The sequence below is a fragment of the Cryptomeria japonica genome, chromosome 11 (genome assembly GCF_030272615.1).
Source record: "Cryptomeria japonica chromosome 11, Sugi_1.0, whole genome shotgun sequence".
Lineage (NCBI taxonomy): Eukaryota > Viridiplantae > Streptophyta > Pinopsida > Cupressales > Cupressaceae > Cryptomeria > Cryptomeria japonica.
The window spans coordinates 482147172-482168288 of record NC_081415.1 but is presented as its reverse complement, the minus strand read 5'-3'; the positions used below and the strand labels follow the sequence as shown (position 1 = coordinate 482168288).

The 21117-nt window shown below is 35.7% G+C and overlaps 1 protein-coding gene across 1 annotated transcript in view; it reads left to right on the top strand.

Annotated features, from left to right (window-relative positions):
- The window catches only part of LOC131069302 (AT-rich interactive domain-containing protein 4), a 53533-nt gene that overhangs the window by 12390 nt on the left and 20026 nt on the right, over positions 1-21117 (top strand). Inside the window, exons 5-10 of the mRNA XM_059213830.1 lie at positions 3199-3475; positions 3625-3681; positions 8635-8666; positions 17071-17206; positions 17931-18104; positions 18213-18875. Coding sequence (XP_059069813.1) covers positions 3199-3475; positions 3625-3681; positions 8635-8666; positions 17071-17206; positions 17931-18104; positions 18213-18875 — 1339 coding nt within the window. The remainder of the gene's footprint in view (positions 1-3198; positions 3476-3624; positions 3682-8634; positions 8667-17070; positions 17207-17930; positions 18105-18212; positions 18876-21117) is intronic.

The window sequence follows — 21117 nt, the reverse complement described above, 5'->3', positions numbered from 1 at the left end:
ATCAATTTTATACCCAATCTTTTGTAGCATAAAATGTAGTGAATGGACCGCACAAGGTGTCCAACATTCTTCAACCAACAAACCGGTAGCTCTACAATTTTTTGCATTGTCTGTTATGACTTGAACAACATCATGGGGTCCCACTATCTTAATGGCAGAGATGAGAATATTTGCAATAAATTGCCCATCTCTTACCTGACCCTCACAATTCACAACTTTCAAAAACATTGCCCCTTTAGGGGACACCGCTATGACATTGATCAAGGGACAATTTTTGGAATCTTTCCACCCATTTGAAACAATGGATACATTTGTCTCAGCCCATGAATCCCTTATGGGCTTCAATGCATCTTCAACCCCCTTCACCTCTCTTTCCAACAAGGTTCCACATACCTTCTCATAACCTGGGCCTTTATACCCTCTTCGAGCTTCATTAACACTTTTCAACATCTTTTTCTAATATGAGGAGCGAACAACATTGAAAGCCAACCCTAAGTTACAGATTCGAGTATGGATACAAATATAGAATTTGGTATGGATTCGCGGATTCGGCAATTTCTTTTTTCCTTGGGTACGGGCTGTGTCACGGCGTTTGCTGAATTTCATACATAAAATTCGAAATTTGGCAAATTCCAATAGAATTTAAAAAATTCGTTTTAATTCGCCCTAAGTTCATGTGAAATAAGGCTAGGGTTTTTTTCGGCTGTCTGTTACACATTGTGGAGGAAGAAGTGAGAACTTCAGGTGGAAATAAAGAAAGCTGTCAATGAGGTTCTTGACCTCCGTCATCCTTTGACGTAATGCTGGAACATAGGTTTTTTTCCCAAAAACCCGATTAAAATGGTCACAGAAAATGCCATAATAGCAGGGTATTCTCGAAGCCTAAGGTTCTGCTATCGACCCGATGAATACCATCGCAAGGATTTTGAAGCAATATTGGATTGTAGTTGTCGAAGCCTAGCCCGTAGAGAAAAGTTTTCGAGGCATGTATATATATTAAATAATAAATATATTATAAGGTTGCGATGGAGTTTCAGAGCTTATAATATATTTATTATTTAATATATAATATTTAACATGTTTTATATTTATATATTAATAAATTAAAATTAAAATTTTAAATACAATTATATTGTAATGATTTTTGAATTTATTATAATGTATCCAAAATTTAATAAGACATTGGTTTATTTTTATGTATTTTGATTTAACAAATATAACATATTTATACTAATTTTCAATTTAATATAATATAATAGTATTTTATTTTAATAAATAATAAATTTGATCATTTTATTTGAAATCTATTATATTTTATAATATTATTTAAAAATCATTTAGCAATATTAAATTATTTATATAGTTTTAAAAATTCAAATTTATATAAAGCGAATCTGATTTCGATTTTTTTTCGAATTTTTATCCTTGTCGAATTTCATTGTCGCCGAATTCAAACTTTGTGACTTAGGGTATGGGTACGGGTACAAGTACGTTTATATATATATATATATATATATATATATATATATATATATATTTTCAAACATCAAAATTATAAAATATAATTATATAATTTATAAACTATCACTACCATTATTGATTATTACAATGATACAATCCATACAAATATGAAATATACAAAAAGCGTTTTTTTAATTGTTTTTTGCAGTTTTATGACCCGTGTGCCTCATTTTTGGGAACCCATGGGCCTTGGTCAGCCCGTGTTCCTCGTGGATTCCTCCCGGGTCCTTCCTAAGTGGCTGGGTCCTCTGTGGGTCCTCTGTGGGTCCTACTTGGCAGGACCCATAGAGGACCCAGCCACTTGGGAAGGACTTGGGAGGACTCCACCCGAAATCAGGCTCGGACCAGGACCGGGGTAGAATCAGAATCAAGACCCAGGGTTTTCTGAGAAGAATCGGTAACTTAGAGCCAACCCATTTGCATATATGCATCTTGCTCCATCTTGGTCGGGAATGTCTTGACTCTCATTTTGAAATGCAGTTTTTAAAGGCCCCTTTGATCTTTTGTGTGCAATGGGTGCTTCACTTTCAAGCTTAGTTGTGGAAAAAAAGGGGTGGTTTTCTACCACAATATTGAGATTAGAGGGGGCCTGCATTCCCTTTGTTTTTTTTGGAACGGTTTGATTTAATCTACGAGCTTCTCTCTCTTTTGCTTCTTCATGCTCCCTAATATATTTCAACACTGTCTCTTGTGGTATAGGCACACCATTTTTTCTAGGGCATTTTTTGATGCCTCTTCTTGGTATTCCACACAAATGGCCCACCACTTGATAATATGAACTATTATGTTCTTTAGCATATCCTTGGCATTTCCAATGGAATCCCCCACCTCCTGGAAGCGGTCGTATAATGTCAACATACTTCCATAGGGGAGAATTTGGATCTGATCTCTGTTTTGTTTGTTCATTTGTGCCTATGGAGGAAGAGGTAGATGCCATTCTAGTTCCTATAGCAAAAAAATATATGAACACATTCAAAAACAAAAGTAAAATGATGAAAAAGAAAAGGTAAACTAAACAAATAATGTTTCATGTTTGACAATTTGTGAAACAAAAAAGGTTGAAAAAAATGTACAAAAACCTACCTCTTTCAGCTTGCAAATGTGTAAAAATGATGCTGCAACGCTTGTTCAAGCTTCAAAAATCGATCTTCAACTCGTATTTGATTTTGGAAGCCAAACTTTGCTCAACTTGATGTTTGCCAAAAAAATGAGGGAAAATGAACTTAGTTTGTGTTTTGGATGTCAATTTTAGGTTTATATTTGCCTTCTCCAAGCGGTGGAAGCCAAATTTTTTTAAAATTTTGCATAAAAAATGAACTTTTTGGCCAGCTGGACTCTGAGGTTTGCCCGGGTTCTCCCAGGCTGAACTGGCCTGCCCAGGCATGGACTCTGGCCAGACCCGCAGGCGAACCAGACCACGATCCAGACCCGGACCTGACTGGACTGGTACCAGGTGCCTACAGGGCCGAACCCTGCAACTTAGTTTTTTGTAGAATAGTTTAATGCCTCTGTCTCATGGATCATGAAATAAATTTTCCTGAAATAATTTTTGAAAATTAAATTATTTAAGGCTATATTGGGGATCTCTACTTGATAAGAATTGAAATTCATCTCTACTTTGTATCTTTCTGATTTACCTGTACTGATTCGATTATATTGCATCTCATAATTCTGTAGTGGAGGCGAAGTATGGGATTCTTTCCAAGTTGCCAAAGCATCTTTTCAGTTTCACTCTTCACGATTACATTTGCAGTCATTTAGAAATGGGAAATATAAGGCGAGCTCAATATGTTGCCCCACTTTACTTGGGAAACCGCCTTCTGTCATGTATAATCACTCAATATATAAAGAGGTTAGCGAGGAAGGGGTTGCTTCTATAACTTCTGGGGCTGTACAAATTTTTGAGGACAACACAGAAATTCGTCTTCTTCTACGCACAGAGATTGGTGCTGAGGTATTCGATTTTCACACTGCTATTAGCCTATTACTGATTGTAATCTTGCTAATAGTTACTAGTTAAATTAACTATATATAATAAACTTTATTGTTATTAATACAATATCTTGGAAAAATGTTCTGACAAATTGTTTATGTCGTTCATAGGAACCAATTCAATTGTCAGCATTGCAAGATGGAATTAATGCTCTATTGACTGCTGAAGTGAGTATATTGGCTATAGTATTTAATTTGATTGGAATTATCTGAAATGTGCATAGAAATCAGAACCATTTGGATCTCTTGAAGGCACTTCTATCGTTTATGCTTGAATTTCTTCTTTTTCTGTTGAAATTGTTTTTTCAAGACTAGGTGAAATAGTACGAGGATAAAACTTTCATGTTAGTTTCTATATTCAATTATTGTAAGGTATATGTGGTTTCATAGGAAGGATTTTTGCATTTCCACAAACTATAACAGAAACCGGTTTATCAAGATTATAATGCTCTAGCTGCTATTTGTATGCAGAGTAACCCGGGGACGTGTCCCCAAGTTTTTTTTCAGGCGTCCCCATCCTGGGGACAGGGGATGCCTAGGGGACTTCCCTATAAATTCTGCATATTGACAGTGAATTTTGACAATGAATTATGTAAGCAATTTGATTTTGACGATCAATTTAACAGAAATTTGGCATAAGAACTCTGCTGGTTCTTATATGTTAAGGTTATATAATGTATATGTGCATGTTTTATCCATGTTTTCATATGAATATTTTAAATTTCCCTATTTTTATATAGCTGGCCCCTTTGCCATCCCCAAAATTGGCAAAAAAAATTGTCGTCCCAGAAACTCGACCCTCCGTTCCCTGCCGTCCCCGTCCCCGTCCCCGAAATTCGGAGTAACATAGTTTCTATGATATGTCCTTTACCACCCGAATGAGATACATTTGAGCATATCTTTATTTGAAGATTTAAGAGAGCAGTTAGCTTAGTGTATGCATGATATTAAATTGGTAGATGTAGTCAGATAGTTGTCGACTATGGCACATATAAATGACCATGGTGTAAATTGTAAGCATTACAATTGAAACCCATTTGAGCATAGACCATGACAATCTCTTATACAAGAGTTTGTAAATATTAAAAATAAATAACTAGCGATCATCTAGAAGTAATGCGATGCTTATCTGAGTTTCTGGGACGGGGATGTGGGATTGAGTTTTGGGGGCAGCAAGATTTTGGTTCCCAGATTTTGGGGATGGCTATGAAAATAATATATAAATATTGTAAAGGTATAAATTTAAAATAGTATGTAAATGTTCAAGTATTAGCTATTGTATTTTATGATTTATAAACATCATTGACATTGAGCATTGGGTCTCATTCATTAGTCATATCGTAGTTATGGCATGCATACAAAGATTGTAAATGTTGTTGACTTCTAATATATTTCTGTTTTCATTGTGTCATTTAAAATGAAAAGGCTATTTAAAAGGGAAGCATTTTTCTTCAGAGTTCTATTACAGAATGTGTGAGAGCCTGGCCTCTGTCTATTAGCAAATGCAATAAACTAAAGCAACGTTTGTGCCTTGTTATGTGGACTCTTCTCTCACCAGTGATAAAAAGTCAGGACTAGATAACTAATAGATGGAAATGAAGATGATTTAGGATCCTTACTAGAGTTGATTTTCTGTTCTCTCTCTTGCATAGATCATCAAATATGTCAAATCATGGTTAAAAAATGCATATTATTCTAACTCTTATGTTTCAAACATCCAGCATCCAGTGGGACTATAAATATGAAATAAGAATCCAAAGCAATGAGATATGTATGTAAAGGGTATCTGCTTATGGCAAGCTACTTTTAACTTTTTTAATGCACCAATGTTTCTGACTATCTGGGTAATGCTCTAATGTCCCTGGGACAGTTGAAGGACATCATGATAACCCCTTGGCCATCCTGCAGACATCAAGGCATCCCTGGATGTTCTTATAAACAGGGAACATATTCAGACACGTTGAACTTATTTTAAAAAATGTCCTTGAGGGGTACATCCCACTTCCCTTCCGCCCATCGTCGGGATGTTACCCAGACCCTACTGGAACAATCATAAAATGTAATAAGTTAACATGCATCGAGTCATGCCTGTCTGTTAGTCTCTAAATTTACATTTCATCTATGGTGATGGAAACTATAACTCTTGATATAGGTGTGATCCATAATTTTCTCTTAAAACAGGTTAGCAATTAGGGAATCAAAATAATAAAGCTACTGTTCTATTTGGAGTCCAAATAACAATTATTAATGGAGTAATTAGAATCCTGCTACATACAGAAATAAACATACAGAAGTGTAAAATGCAACAGAACACAAGCATATGAGTTGGTTGGAGCAACTGCTGTCTACAAGAGTGTATTACTCAGAATGGACAACTACAAAGAGATTCCAATCCTTTGTCAAGTCGACGACTTCTCCAGTGTTTACTTCTGGGAGATACAACCTTCAATGGCCCTCTTCCTTTCTTTTGGACCCCCAGATGGTTCTTATAGAGTGTAAGAAGACTCCCCTTGCTTGTTCTAAGCCTTCTAGTCAATAACTGAAGAGATAGGGATGGTGGCTCATTTAAAATTCTACTCTTTTTTCCTGGCTTGGGTAGATTCACACCTTTTGACAGGAGGCAATAGCAAAACCACCAGTGTCAATTCCGAAACTGCTACTCTTGACAATTTTAAACACTGATTTTTGGAGGCTATGCATATGGACTCGAAATGAGGTGCCATTTTAAAAAAAAATTACATAGAATTTTGTGAGGAATGTGAATATGTAATTATATTCAACTTTTTCTGCCATATGAATATGGGCTTTGCGCTGAAGTGTCTTTCTCCTTGAGGATGAGCTTTACTCCTTGATCAGATACGGATTCAAGATGCTGCTTGAAAATGTTACATGATTTCTATCTTAGGAGCACAGTTCTGTTTGCTGATTCTATTTCTACTCTCCTACAGGTTAATGTGGGTTTTTAAAAAGATTCTTACCATCTGCTATGCGATCAGCATTTCCTATGCATACTGCATTTTGTCTGTTTCCTCTAGTCATGGTCATATAAATCTGTAATTTTGGGAATCTTATCATAATGAGCAAGAACCCAATTTGGTAAAAATTCATTTCATATTTTTTTTGGTCGGTAATAATTTTTGTATATTAATATATCAAGAAAATATTACATCTCAAAATTTCAAAATGCCTGAGTTTACAGGCAGTCATGGACAAACCCTACCTCCTGTGAATACCATTCTTACAGCTCCTACATCTACTAGGTGGCATTTCTTTAGGCTACCGCCACCATATCAGGAGAACAATCATGGAAATAAACATGAAAACCTGACTTCACCAGACATTATCAACAAGCCCTACGCCCAGAGACCACCAAGCATATACATATTACTGGTTGGCATTCTTTACAAAATTGCCAATATGACAAAAAACAGGGTTTCCAACAAAGTTGCCAAAACTGAAACCCGCACATCATCACACCCAGAGAAAAACCTGGTCCAAAACCAACAGCCCATAGACTCCGACACAAAAAACAGTTCAAATCATAAAATTATTACACAATTATAAAACAGAGGAGAGCAAAGGAAGCACCCCTTCTGGATGAAAGAAAAAACTTCCATTCCACAATTAGGGCAAATTTTCTGCAGCATCACTTGGCCTCTCACCTGCACTGCAGCCTTCACCACCTTCCATAACAACCACCGCATTTAACCTCCTCGCCTTGGCCAAAATAACCAGTCGCCCGCCTGACGTTTGCCGCTTACCCTTGCCTCTGCTGCTCTTTTTTGCAGGACCGCCATCTACTGAGCCCTGAGATTCCAGCTCCTTCTCCCACATCAAACCTAGCCCTGGGCAATTGCAAATCTAAAAGTTCCTCCAGACTGCAGAGTCATTCATCATCAACACATTGTAACAGAACAAGAATCAACTCTTCCTTCAGCACACCAAGTTCAAAACCCCATGCCAGGACCATTGTCACCACGTCCACATTCGTCCGATATTTGTGCATTGTCTTGAGAAAACTCTCCCCCAGCAGTGTCTTCATGATCTCCACAAACCCATCATTGCAGTGCTTGAAAATGCACTTGAGTCTCGTCTGAGACGTCACCCACAAAGGCCAGCTGCTGCCTTTTGGTGTACAATGTGAGTGTCGCCTCTATACTTGGCAGCACAACAAACAGCCAGCAACAGATACATCCAAAATGTGCCTGGGTCCTAAATAACCGCCCGTCACATCTCCCAATTGCAGCCATACCAAGTAATAACACGAATTAAAAATTCCCTTGTACTACACTATCCAAATAGTCCTCATTTAGATTACTAAAATCTTCGACATGTGACTCGTGCACTTCTCTGAATGATGTTGCCCACTTTGATAGTGCATCAGCCACCTCATTTCCACCTCTTCTCTCATGCAAAATGACATAATTGCTGAGCAGATTTAAATCATTTTTAATTTTGGCAATGAATTTGTTTTAAAACCAAGCATTTGTTTCACCCTTCATAATTGCATTGATAACAATTTGTGAGTCCCTTTCTAGGTGTAAATTCTGCACACCCATTTTAATCCCCCACTAAACCACCAGAGGGGCTGCTTGTACCTCGGCCTCGATATTTGAGCCATGAGCAAGTCTTTGAGCTCCCATCACCATAATATTCCCCAGCCAATCTCTAATGACAAACCCTGTTCCCGATATACCTGGATTGCCTTATACCACCCATATTTTGGTGCTTCCCAATTTACTGCAGTTTTCTCGCTCGGAACCGGATTCACCTGGCAAGGCCCTTGAACGGGCCAAAATCATTTCATTTATCAAATAATGAATATCTTAACAAATTGATTTCTTCTTTGATAATGTATAGTGCAGGATGAGTTAAATGTTTCCATTTCTTATTGTATAATTGTCAATCTTTCAAAGTAATTTAAAAAAATTTCTGTAGATTGGTTGTCAACTAGATCTAGGGAGGAGCAACAAACATTGTACTTTTATCCTCAACTGTGTATTTTGGGGTTGAAACAATGTCCTGAACTTCTGTATTTTAACTCTAGTGTCATTCCTTTTTATTGTTCATGTTTGTTCACTTGGCCCTTCTAATATTGTTTTTGGTTTTTTCCTTTTGCAGGTTAGGGGAACACGACTTATGCATCGAAATAGGTAAATGAGTTTTCCACACTTTTAACTCTTTTTTGATTCTATTTGTCTCTTTTATATACCATTTATATTTTATGCATTGTGTGGGGTTGATAACCTTTCTAAAAGATAATTTTTTTATATGGTGTTCAACTTCTTTGTACAAAGAAAGATCTTCTCAACTCATTAATCACTTTCTTACTTGTATCTTGAAATTTAGTTTTACACTTATCCATTCATTGTAGGCTATATTTTTGCTATGTGACGTTATTGCAAATATCCATTTCATCTGAATAGCTTTTTCTTTTTACTGGTTGGTCATTTGTGCTTGTCCATACTCAAAGGACATGCCAAAAACTAGGAAACATTTGATTCATATTTAGCTCAAATCCCTGTTGAGATGACTTGTATGAATTGGGGAGTTTTATATCATTGAGTAGGCAAAAATTTGTGGAATTTTTACAGAAACACCAAAAAAGCTGACAAAATATTTGGGTACAAAGAATACATAAAATGTTAAGGAAAGTTTTTACTTTAATATCTCAAGTTTTCGTGAAGTTTTTCTTTAGTTCATATTTCATGATTTTGCAAGTTTAAGTCATATGGCGTGTGCTTGATTTATTTTTTCTAAAAGCATGACAGATGTTAGACCATTCTGCTAAGAAGTAACTCAATGTTACTGCAGAGATTTGCAAAGATAGAGCTGGTGAGAAAGGCATGCTAAAATATTGTTGTACATATTTTTAGGAATTGAGCGTAAATATTAGTCAAAAGATTTCATGAGAAACATCTACATCAGAATAAACTGGAAATCGATTAGTAGTAGTGGCAACATTTGGTTTGATTCACTGTAAGATGGAAAGCTTTTTGCTGTGGTGGATGTTAGTCATAGATTGACATGTTCATGTAAGTGCACAAGTTGTAGCAGCAGACGAGAAAATGCTTGGTTTTATGATTTATCTTTGTGGGTAAGAACAATCATATCTTATTGATGAATATGCGTAGAATTCCTATGTTCCTTTTTCTTCAAATTCAAATGATGTGATGTGAGAAGTTCTCATTATTGTAGTATACTTGTGAGTTGTGACTAAATGATGTTAATGGAGTTTATGAGCCCAAATGTATGAAGCAATCTTTTTAAAAGAAATGGATTGACAAGCTTAAAACCTCTGATTTTAATATAATATATAAAATGGGAAAATAACATGAGGTTGTCAGTGCTCTCTCAAAGAGGTGAAATACGTACATTAAATGTCTTCACCATGATAAATCAACATGGGATGAGGAAGTACAGAAATAATATGCTACATACACCCAAATGAAGCAATTTACATGAGAGTGATTGGAAGAATACTATATTACCTGTTCTGGCATGGATCCTAGTTCAGGTTCATGGATCCAATTTGTGGATCCAGCAAATTGTTTTTTGCGGCTAGGTACGTTTTGGGTTCTTTGTACAAAAAAGTAAAAATCACACACACACACAAACACTCTATCTCTACAGATAGGAATTAAGTTTAGAATAGCACATAGCATAATCTAATCAGCAAAATCACCAGAAGCTTTAATGTCAATTAAAACATAAATATTATAAAATATTCATTATTCAAAATTCAAGTTCAATATTAAAATAATAGTATCAAGTTTAACAATCAATTTTTAGTGTCATAAGGATTTCCTAAATCATCAACACCAGCATCATCATCAACATTGGATGATGTAGGAACATTTGAAGAACCACATGTAAGGCCATTGCTATTCACACTACAATTGTACTCACTACTGACTCAAGTGTAACATGTTGGAAACTGGAAGCATCCAAGTCAGTTTGCTCTGGTTCCATATTCATAGCTTCATGGGGGTTTGGGGGCAGTGTGCCTAGTGGGGTCGAGGGGCACCAGCCCTAGCACGCCTCTTGTCAAGATACATGATAAGTCATAATGTTTGCTGAATTTCAGCCATGAAGTTCAAAATTTGGCAAACATTAATTTTTTATATAAAAATCGTAAAAATTCATTATAAATTTGTTCAAAAATGTAGTTGAAGAGGTCACAGTTGAGGTCTAGCCAATGAGCATAGTAGAGGGTGTGGTTTAGCCTCTGTCACTTGTGTGGCTACTGCCACCCGCCTACAAACTTCCATGACGTGGGTAGTTGTTTTTAGGGTTTTTTATTTACGTTTTTTAAGATTGTTGTTGCTTCTCAATCGGCATAAATTGTAGTGGAGGATGGTTGCCAGAGTTGTTGAAGGGCATACTTGAGTCTGTTGTTGCATGTGTTTCCGCAATGGATTGAGCCTATAGTGATTTGCTCATCAATATTTGCTAGCTATTTATTGTTGTATTTTTTTATAATTTCTTATTTTTTAATATTAATATTAAATAAACAAATTTGGATATTTAAATTTGATTTTAGATTATTAACATATAAAACTTAACAAATTCAAATATTTAAATTAAATTTAATAAATATAGTATTGTTTTGTTGGAATTCGATAGCTAGAATCAGATTATATGTGGCAATTAAAATATAAACACATATTGTAATCATGAGCAAATTACTTGTAATGTATTGGGCTGGGCCCAAAGTGAAAAATAACATACCTTGTAATCATACTAAAGCACATGAAACATGCTTATTAATAGAGGCCCAAAATTGGGCGCTAAAGGCAGATTATAAAATATAATTTGAATATGTATTAGCTGACTTGAGCAAATTATGAGGATGAATCTTGTATATAAACAAGATTCATCCTAGGCATCATATACAATCATGAAGCGAATTCATCTTGAGCGAATATTTGCTCTGCCATTCAGCAATCTTCTTCTAGTGAATTTGTCATTCTTAACTGATTTTTGTGGCTGGACAAATCAGTCTACCTGAGCGAACTCCAGTCAGATCTGAACTTGGTCATCTTTGTGCGAGTTGTGTTGCTGGACAAATTAGAGCAGCGAACTCTCCCTCATTGTAGCGCCAAATCTCTACAAGATCAATCAGCAATAAGTCTGCACTTCTGTGATTTGAATTGGACAAAGTTCTGCACTAACTGGATGTTTGAATCAGATAAGTAATCTGATCTGAACTATACTTGTAATTTGCTTATGAATTAAAGATTTGATCTGAATATTTGATGCTGGGTTTTTTTCCCTCCAAGAGGGAGGTTTTCCCAGGGTATTTTGGTGTCTCTTGTGCTGTGTGTGTATGCTTTTCATTTAATTTCTGAGTTTACTTAATTTTGATCGCTAAAGTTAACATGTTTTATTTTAAAATCAAATTTAAATTTATTATAATATTATTTAAATTTAATATAATATTATTTTAATTTTAATAATGTTAATTTAAATTTAATAATTTTAATTAATTTATTTTTTTATTAGTGAAGCACAAGGATTTTTAGCGTGGCCCTTGCTCTTGGTGAGGCCACAAACGGGGGACCTCATCCCCGACATTAACGCACTTCTTCCTCTTACACGTCCTCCTCCTTTCTCCTACATGTCGTCATCCTCCTCCTCTTCTTCCTCTTCTCTCCATCCTCTGTGGAGTTTGAACCTTCTTGGCACCATTAACAATGCCACAACTTCACCATCATATTGTGGGGTCAACCTCTAATAATTTTAATTTATTATATATATAAAAATTAACAAATTTAGGTATTTAAATTAAACTTATAAACTTATTAGTTAATTTAAAAAAAATCAAATTTATATAAGGCAAATTTATTGACGATTTTTTTTCCAATTTTTTCCCCTTGCTGAACTTCATCCAAACTTTATTGTTGCAGAAGACGAACACAAACACAAAACTTGTGACATAGTATACAAGGTGGGGTCAAAGGGCAAAGCCTCCACCACCAAGCCCAAATGAAGACCTCCAAAACTACATAGATCTTCATGATGCACACCATTTTCATAATTTTTTAAAATGAAACATCAAAAGTGTATATATTTTAAAAAAATAAAATTAAGAAGCTAGAACAATGGATGGAATCCCCCCCTAGGTTTACATGGTTTCCCTTGGATCTTACTCGAGTTCGCCCAAGTTTGTCCTAGATGAAATGATTCAACCAATCTGCAAGTGGATCTAGTAACATAAAAAGAAAAGATGACTGATGGAATTCAAGAAGATGCTTGATAAATATGCTTTTTTTCTAAGGAAGTCCAGCTTTATAAATATGCTTTGGAAGAAATTTCAATAGATACTTGCATCAGTCCATAACAACAGTGATTGATGACACAATTTAATTAAATATGGGATACTGTCAATATCTTTTAGGATAATTTAACTATGGCCATAATCAGAATGAAGCAGCCTGAAAATTGAGGACTCAAGGAAAAAGTCTTGAAATTGGTGATATATTATTTATTTAATAACTCTACAACCATGTAAGCAAACTAAACTAGAAGTCAAAGGGAAAGCTAAAATGACGATTAAAATTCTTTGGTCTGATGACTCGTGTAAAGCCATGCATTTGAGATTTTAATATATGCATGTGCATGACCCTTACTTCATTTCCATCTCCCATTAGGATATTTGTTATCTCCTTAGGTGTAAGACATGTGAGATTCTTGTGTGAAGGCAAAACGAAATCCTGGCTGCCCTCCATCACTCCTCTGAGGTCTTTTGGCATACCCTCCTTTCAAGGAACTTCCCTATTGTTCAGATCACCCTCACTTGATTTCCATCTTCCATTAGGATTATTGTTATCTCCTTTTAGGTGCAAAAAATGTGAGATTCATGTGTCAAGCCAAAAAGAACACCTTGCTGCCCTCCATCACTCCTCTAAGGTCTTTTGGTGTACCCTCCTGCCAAGGAACTTCCCTATTGTTTAGATCACCCTTTTTGCTTGGATATCCCATCCTAATTCTGCAGCCTACCGCTAGCTTCACCTCTCAGCTTGTCCTATCACTTGTTATTTTATAGGGTGTTTTTAGAGAGCTATTTTGAAGCCTTGCCTGAGCAAAGTGGCTGATTGTGGGGGGCTCCAGTCTGAGTTTCTTAAATATGATGAGGATTCACTTGTTTACTCCATTTCATAGCTATTCAATAAGGTTGTGTGCTCTTTGTTCTCTTTTGAGTGCTCACAACATATCATCCACCCAATTCACAAATTTGGATACCGCTTCAATCCAAATGGTTGAAGTAAAATTATGATTGGGCATGCTTTTGCGGAACTTTATGCTACAGTGTTGGTCAAGTTGCTTTTTGAGGTGCTGGACGACAAGAATTTGAGGGCTAGGGCTCAAGTTCGTTTCAAGAAAGATTTCTAGACTAGTGAGCACATTTTGTACTTTGTGCTATTATTGAGGAGGCTCATCATTTATCTTCTAAGGTTTTCTATTGTTTTGTGGACTTTAATAAGGCCTTTGGACTATCCCCTGACATTCTACTGTTCCAAAAACTGTGGGGAATTGATATTTTTTATGCTCTTATTATCGTCATCATGCAACTTTATGAGACTGTCAGTCGGTGTTTCTCTCTCTTTGGCTGCTGGCATCTATATTGATGAGCTTCAGGATTTTCTTAGACAACATACCTATATCAATGGTGGTTGCTTGGTTCACCATGTTGTGATTGTTGTTTTGTTCTTTGCTGTTGACATGGTCCTGTCTTGTTCTCTTGATATTCTGCAGAGACAACTTGATGCACTTTTCAGGATTTCTGATCATTGCCAACTTATGGTCAACCTTAATAAAACTAAGGTCACATTCTTTAACACCATCAAGGGTGCTCCTTCTAGGTTTCATTTCTTTTACAAGGTAGCAGTGCAGAGGTAACTACTAATAGAATTATACTTGTCTGGGAGTTTAGGTTACAAGTCCTCTCTCCTTTTGTTTGCCCTCATAGTCTCAATTTTGCAAGGAATACACCTTGCTTTTTGTTCGTGAGGGTCAATGCTTTTAGGTACATTTCTGGGATATCTCTTCAAAGTTGCTTCTCTTTGATGCAAAAAGTAAGCCTATAACATGCATGGTTCTGAGGTTTGGGGCCGTAGTTTGGGTTCTTGTGATGGAGTTCAGGGTGTGAGGGTTTAGACAATTACGGTTCAACTTATGATCTGGTGCAAATAGATGGTTCCTTAGTGTATTGCATAAGTTGAGTTTTCTGTGCAACCTCTTTACCTCAAGACAATCTTTAGATTCACTTGGTTTATTTACGGGCTGAGATCATGGGTGGTTCTTGTTTGTGTTATGGGAGATATACTTATTTTAGCATATGTTACTTAGAGGAGATTGCATCTTTAGGAACCCTTGGGGGTTGGTGTCACTAGTTTCTCCAAGGTCCATCTAGTCTTCTTGTCTATTAGTATTTCTTTTGACTAGATTTGTCCTTTAAGGTAGTCCTTATGTGCTCCCCCTCATCTTCTTCCAGGGAAAGAGGTGCTCAATAGATCAGTTAGAGAGAACATTTGTTGTCAGTACATCTAGGTCACTGGGACATCCCCTATGCATCCTCTCAGCCCCAGGTTGGATTTCTACTATGCACAACTCTTATAGGTTGTAGATGGGACCATTATTTGGTCCAATCATATTAACATCATTGGTCTCATCACTCAGAGTTACCTTGTGGCAAAATGCCTGCTCTGATAACTGCATTCTGATTCTCGCTATTTAATTTCCCTACAAAGTTTCCATACCAAATCATTTTATTTTTCTTGTTTATGTAATCTGTAAGGTTTTAACTTAAAATTTATGGAGTCTAGATGGTTTTTGGGTAAAATTAATCAGTCAGGGTTTGACAGTAGAAAATTTGAAAACAACCCTTAGAAACACCTTCAAAATTCAAGAAGAATCTCAACATCTATTTGAAAGAGCCTCCCAAATCTTTTGTACGATGAAAATGAGAAAATTACCAGCGTCTTCCTTCTTCATGTGCAACCTGCGAAAATTTTATTAAGACTTAAAGTCCAAATCAATTCTGTAACAGAAAAATTGATTTTATGAAATTTCCACCTGTGAACTTTGCTTTTATAATCCTTCATTCTATTATTTTTTACGTTCAATATGCTCTCTGATATAGGATGACCTCCTCAACTATATTAGAAAAAAATTCGAGTGTTTTTTTAATCTCATTTTATTTTTTTGAGATGCTTTGTCACATGTTTTAGTTCTCATATCAGATATTCTGAGACTTGGCTTCTTTTGTTGAGTCAGTCTTCTTGAGCTGTATGGGCATAACTCAGGGCTCATTAGTCCTAGCCAAATTGAGTTGGTCCTATGGCTAGGGTCACAATGTATTGACCAAAGAAAACATCATTCCTTAAATATTCTATGTATAAGGACTCTGTAATTAGGGAAAAAAACTAGGATGTGCATGTAACATAATGAAGTTGCCTTCATCAGTAATCTAAATATAAAAATTACTGCCAGATTAAGTTCAAAGAGTATTTACTATCATGAGGAGCTGACGTGCAATATCTTGGATCTGCTCACATGGCCATGACTTTTATTTTCTTAAACAAAAGTTGTTTCTTGATAGTCATATTTGGCACACATTGACATTAGAAAACAAATTTATTTAAATTGTTGTATGCTAGAAAGCATTCAAATAAATCATGCTTACACCTAACTATTTTTTGTGTATTTACATTAGATTCCTCCAAAAGTTGTATAAAAAATACCATTGTCAATTTTTATTACATTAACATTTATCCATATTTTTTACAATGATACTCAACAGCCATCATAAAATTGAGGCCATGCTATGTGTCATGTCTATCATGTTGCCCACTTACATGCTTAGCATATAGGATTTTTCATTTTTGCAATAGTCCTTCCTTATCTCTGTTGCTGAGAATGATTTGATAATAAAAAAACTAATCATAAAATCAGCTGAGATAAATTTGATGTATTAGCACATAAATAATCTATCTCTGTACTGCTGACGCTAGAAGGGATGCATTCATATAATTATATATAGTATTGAGAAAGAACAGCCTATTCTATTTGCAATTTAACAAAGAGGTGGGATCAATTTCAATTGTTATCATAGTTTGTTGCCTGTAGTTAGGAGAGTATGATGAGTATGATATTACAAGTCTCTCACATTCTGTAGCTTGCTTTAATAAATTAATTTGAGTGCATTCACACGTTAGTTAGGAAGGTACCAGCCGATTAATCCGCACATAGTAAAACGTATCATCCCATAATATCTTCACAGTTCTGTTGTTTCAATTTTAACTGGATTATATTAAAAGATAGACAGACAGACACAAATCAATGAGAAAAAGCACCAAAAGGTTTTTTAAAAGGGGTGTGCGAAGCTTCTTTGGACTATATTTAATTTTTTAAACATTCTTGATGACGATAACATGGATATTACTGTGATGTTCTTCACATTACCAATCATATAAAATTAGTTTGAAATTTCAACTTTATACTGCCAGTTTCCATAAGTAACAAAAGACTTATTTTGTTTTATGTTTATTACAGTGCACCCTTGCCACCTGCAGCAGCCTCTGCCCTAGTGCGGGGTATGGTAGCAATGCGATGTGATGTTTGCTCTTCCAGTTTTGCTCGAATATCACTCGTCGTCTCTGGTAGTGCAGAGATATGTCTGAAGGATGAGGTTAGTGGCTTCAAACAACATGTGCCATATTATTTATCACTTGATGAGAATTATCAGTATATAATGGCCATGCATATTATCAGTTTGCACTTATGATTGTAGACTTAACAGCATTAACACGAATTGCATTTATAATGTTCTATATGATGAACGTCTTTAGAAAAGGTATCCAAGTAGATGTAATTAGTACTGTAATGTGCCCGGTGCATGGCTTTTTGGGTCAAAGGATATCATCTCTCTGGGTTTATAAACTTTTATTTGACTTGGGAGTAAGCTCATCTATGTACTACTGCATACGTAAGCTACTTTTCAAATATTTCTCACTCATTTCACTCCCTTGTTAATTATAATGTCTAGATGTGTAGGCCTGGCTCTGCTCTCTATCAATTCTTTTTTCATTCCGAGTTATTATTCTATCCCATTTCCTGTTCTTTCAATTTCATTGTGAGATGCCACAGTATCTAGTGCTTATTCACTGTTAATTTTTATGTTACAGGGTGTTATATAGTATTGTTAGTCACACATTTATATTCTTTATCTTTTTGAATTTTTTATATTTTCTCATGTGAAGATGTCTTCTCCTTTATGGCTTGTATTAATCAGGATAATTCATCAGGAAAGGCGGGTTGGTTCACATGTATAATTGATTTGCATATTCTATTTGTTAACTGATCTTAATGTTAGATATTGTTTACTGACATTTATTTTCTTTGCTATGGAACAGGTACTGGAGCATTGCATCAGAAAGCAACTAGTAAATAGAAGCCCGTTTGTGCAGTTTATCAGTTCAGGGGATAATAAGTCAGCATTACGACCTGGCATGCGACAGACTGTGTGTGTTGCATCTGGTGCTTCTACAGTGGAAGCTTGCATCAAAGCTTCCACTTGGGCAGGACAGGTATTTTTTAAAAACTTTGATTCCATAACTGTTGTATTTTGCAGTTACTTTTAGAGGAACAACTGATTGAGGGTTCACTAAGTATTTTTTTCCTTTCCATTTTTACAGATTCTGCGCCAGCTTGCACTTCAGCCAGCCTACTGGAATTTGGTTTCACTGGGAATAGCTGGTGTTGATGGGGTCCCTGTTGCTGCTTTCCACAGAGATGATAGTAACTCCATTGCATCCTTGAAGCAGAAAGATCATGATGAAGTTGATAAAAAATTTCGTTCTGAACTAACTAGCAGATCTACATTGCCTGTCTGGTTTGCCATACCTGTGGGAAGCAGGAAGAGGGTCAGATGGGACAATACTAACATTGATTACTCCAATGGTGACGGGAAGCAAATGATCTCCAATTTGGATGATCTGGGCAGGAAAAGATCAGGTCAAGAAAAGAAGTCATTGATAAAAACTGGGAGCTCAAGCAAGCAAAGGCTGCGTTTGCTAGAAGCAATGAAGCCTGTACCACATTCCAATAAAGAGAAGCTTGTACCATTTGGGACAATGATTGGAGGTCCTCCAGGTTGCTTGTCAAGAAAAGCTGTTCTGTCAAATGGGGGAGTTGTAAAAGGCAACCATTTTAATGTGCCGGCATCTCCTGTAGCTCCTGGCAATGATGGCAACTATCCAGCAGCTGGAGTTGTTCCACCGCAGCATGCTCTTTCCCTAGGATTTTCAGCCACTAGGAAGCATGGGTGCTCCCGACAGAGTTTGGATGAGTGTTCGGAGGTAAATGCTCAACTGGAACCCTTTTTTTGAAAATGGATCTGTTAGTTAAACTTTTTATGATGTGAATATAAGAATTCTTTTAAGTTTCAATTAATATCAAATATTAAAATTTAGGGGTAAAATGCACTTAGCAGTAATGTTTGAAAAACAAGGGACATTTTTCTCTTAACAAATCATATTGAACATCATAACCTTTAATTTGAAAAAAAATAGCAGGCTGTAATTTACTCAACCTAATGTTTTCAAATTTATTGAAAAAAATAGCAGGTTTTCTTGAATGTTTTGCTTTAATTTTATATGTATGTATGTATTTTAATTTTATGTATGTATACATATATTATATATATGTTCAAACATCAAAATTATAAAATATAATTATATAATTTATAAACTATCACTACCATTATTGATTATTACAATGATACAATCCATACAAATATGAAATATACAGAAAGTGTTTTTTTATTGTTTTTTGCAGCTTTATGATCCGTGGGCCCTGTTTTTGGGAACCCATGGGCCTTGGTCCACCTGGGTTCCCCGTGGATTCCTCCCAGACCCGGGAGGAATCCACCCAGAATCAGGCTTGGACCAGAAGTGGGGCAGAATCAGAATCAGGACCCAGGGTTTTCTGAGAAGAATCGGTAACTTTGGTTACATCCTTGGAGATAGCTTTCACAACTTGGAGTCATTAGTGTTTAAATGTTTTACTTGCAATTGATTAAGTAATAATCTGTAAAACGGTGGTCTTGACTTGTTTATCACTATATGTAATAATTATGTCTTTTAAGTCTTCCTAAAGCATATTGAGTCCTACATGGTATTTCTTAAGAATGGAGACTTCAAGTTCCAGGCTAATAAGAATGCCATGTACAAAATCAACTTTCATAATTTACATGGCATTCATATCATCATAATATATTACTATTTCATTCTTGCTACAACTTTGTGTCTGCATGTGATTGCTTGCTCAATTGCATGGGAAATATAATCTGAATTGGTTGTAATGTAGTATATCTTAGGTGTTTGTGTAGGGTTCAGAAAGGGAGGACTTTCTCTAAACTGCTAAACTAAGAAAGCAATTGAAATTAAATTGATTAAACCAGATCAGGTTACACAGTCAAACTTTGACTATGTAATGTAATCACTGATGTGAGATTTTTGTTTATACAAAAGGTTGATATTTTGCCCCTAAATATCTTGTGGGCACTACGTAGGTAATGATTAAATTTTGATTGATTACCTTTGGATATTTTTATAATCAGAGTCATGTTTTAATTAGACTAAAACTAAGTATAACAATGATCTCTTGAAAATAAAGAAGATGATTTAGATAGGGAGAAACACAAATGATATTCACCAACAAACAAATGTAATGACGAAGTTGTCCACTGACAAATTTATCTTATTATTGTCGACTGGAAAAGGTAAATACAAATGTTTAGCAGTGAAAGTTGTGAGGCTTCATCTAACCTGCGTGAAAACAGTTTATATGAGTCAATGGATGGTGGACATTACACTGATCTCAAAAGATTAATGTTGTCTACAATTTTTTAAATAGCTCAGCAAAAAAATTCTAAGCAAGAAGAATACTGAAACCAAAATGTTGCATAATTTCCACCAAATTTGGTTAGAAACTAGGGAATCAAGCAAATAAATTACCATTCTACCTGGACATTCAACTTCCTGGAAACTCAACACCACACAAGATAAGCCATGGAAACCCAATTGGTAGAGGCAATTTCTCTTCAAGTGGAGTGTATGGCCTAAATAGACAATTACAAATGCTTTTCAATCCTATTCCACTGAATGGAAACCGTTGGATTTATTGGAGATCGGACAATTCAGAGTGGGTTTAATCATAGAAATGGAAAGAGAAGGGTGACAGTGATGTGTGCTGCATGGTATCCAAAACAGATAATCATCATCATGGGCCTTATCACCTAAATGAGTTAGACCAACCATACTCTTATCTTTCTGACTGAGACATCATTTCTGTAAATTTTAAGCAATCAGATGTTAATCTTAAATAATCAGGTTATAACAGAACAGTAACAGCAATAAAAACACAAAACAAGACACAGCAATACCCTGGGAAAACCTCCCTCTTGGAGGTGAAAAACCCAGCCACAAAGTACAATGTGTATTATCTCAAATGTAGGCAATTACAAGGCAAGTGTGCTTATCTCAGATTGCTGTTCAACCAGCAAGATAGCAGATCTGAATTCCTCTTTATATGATAATG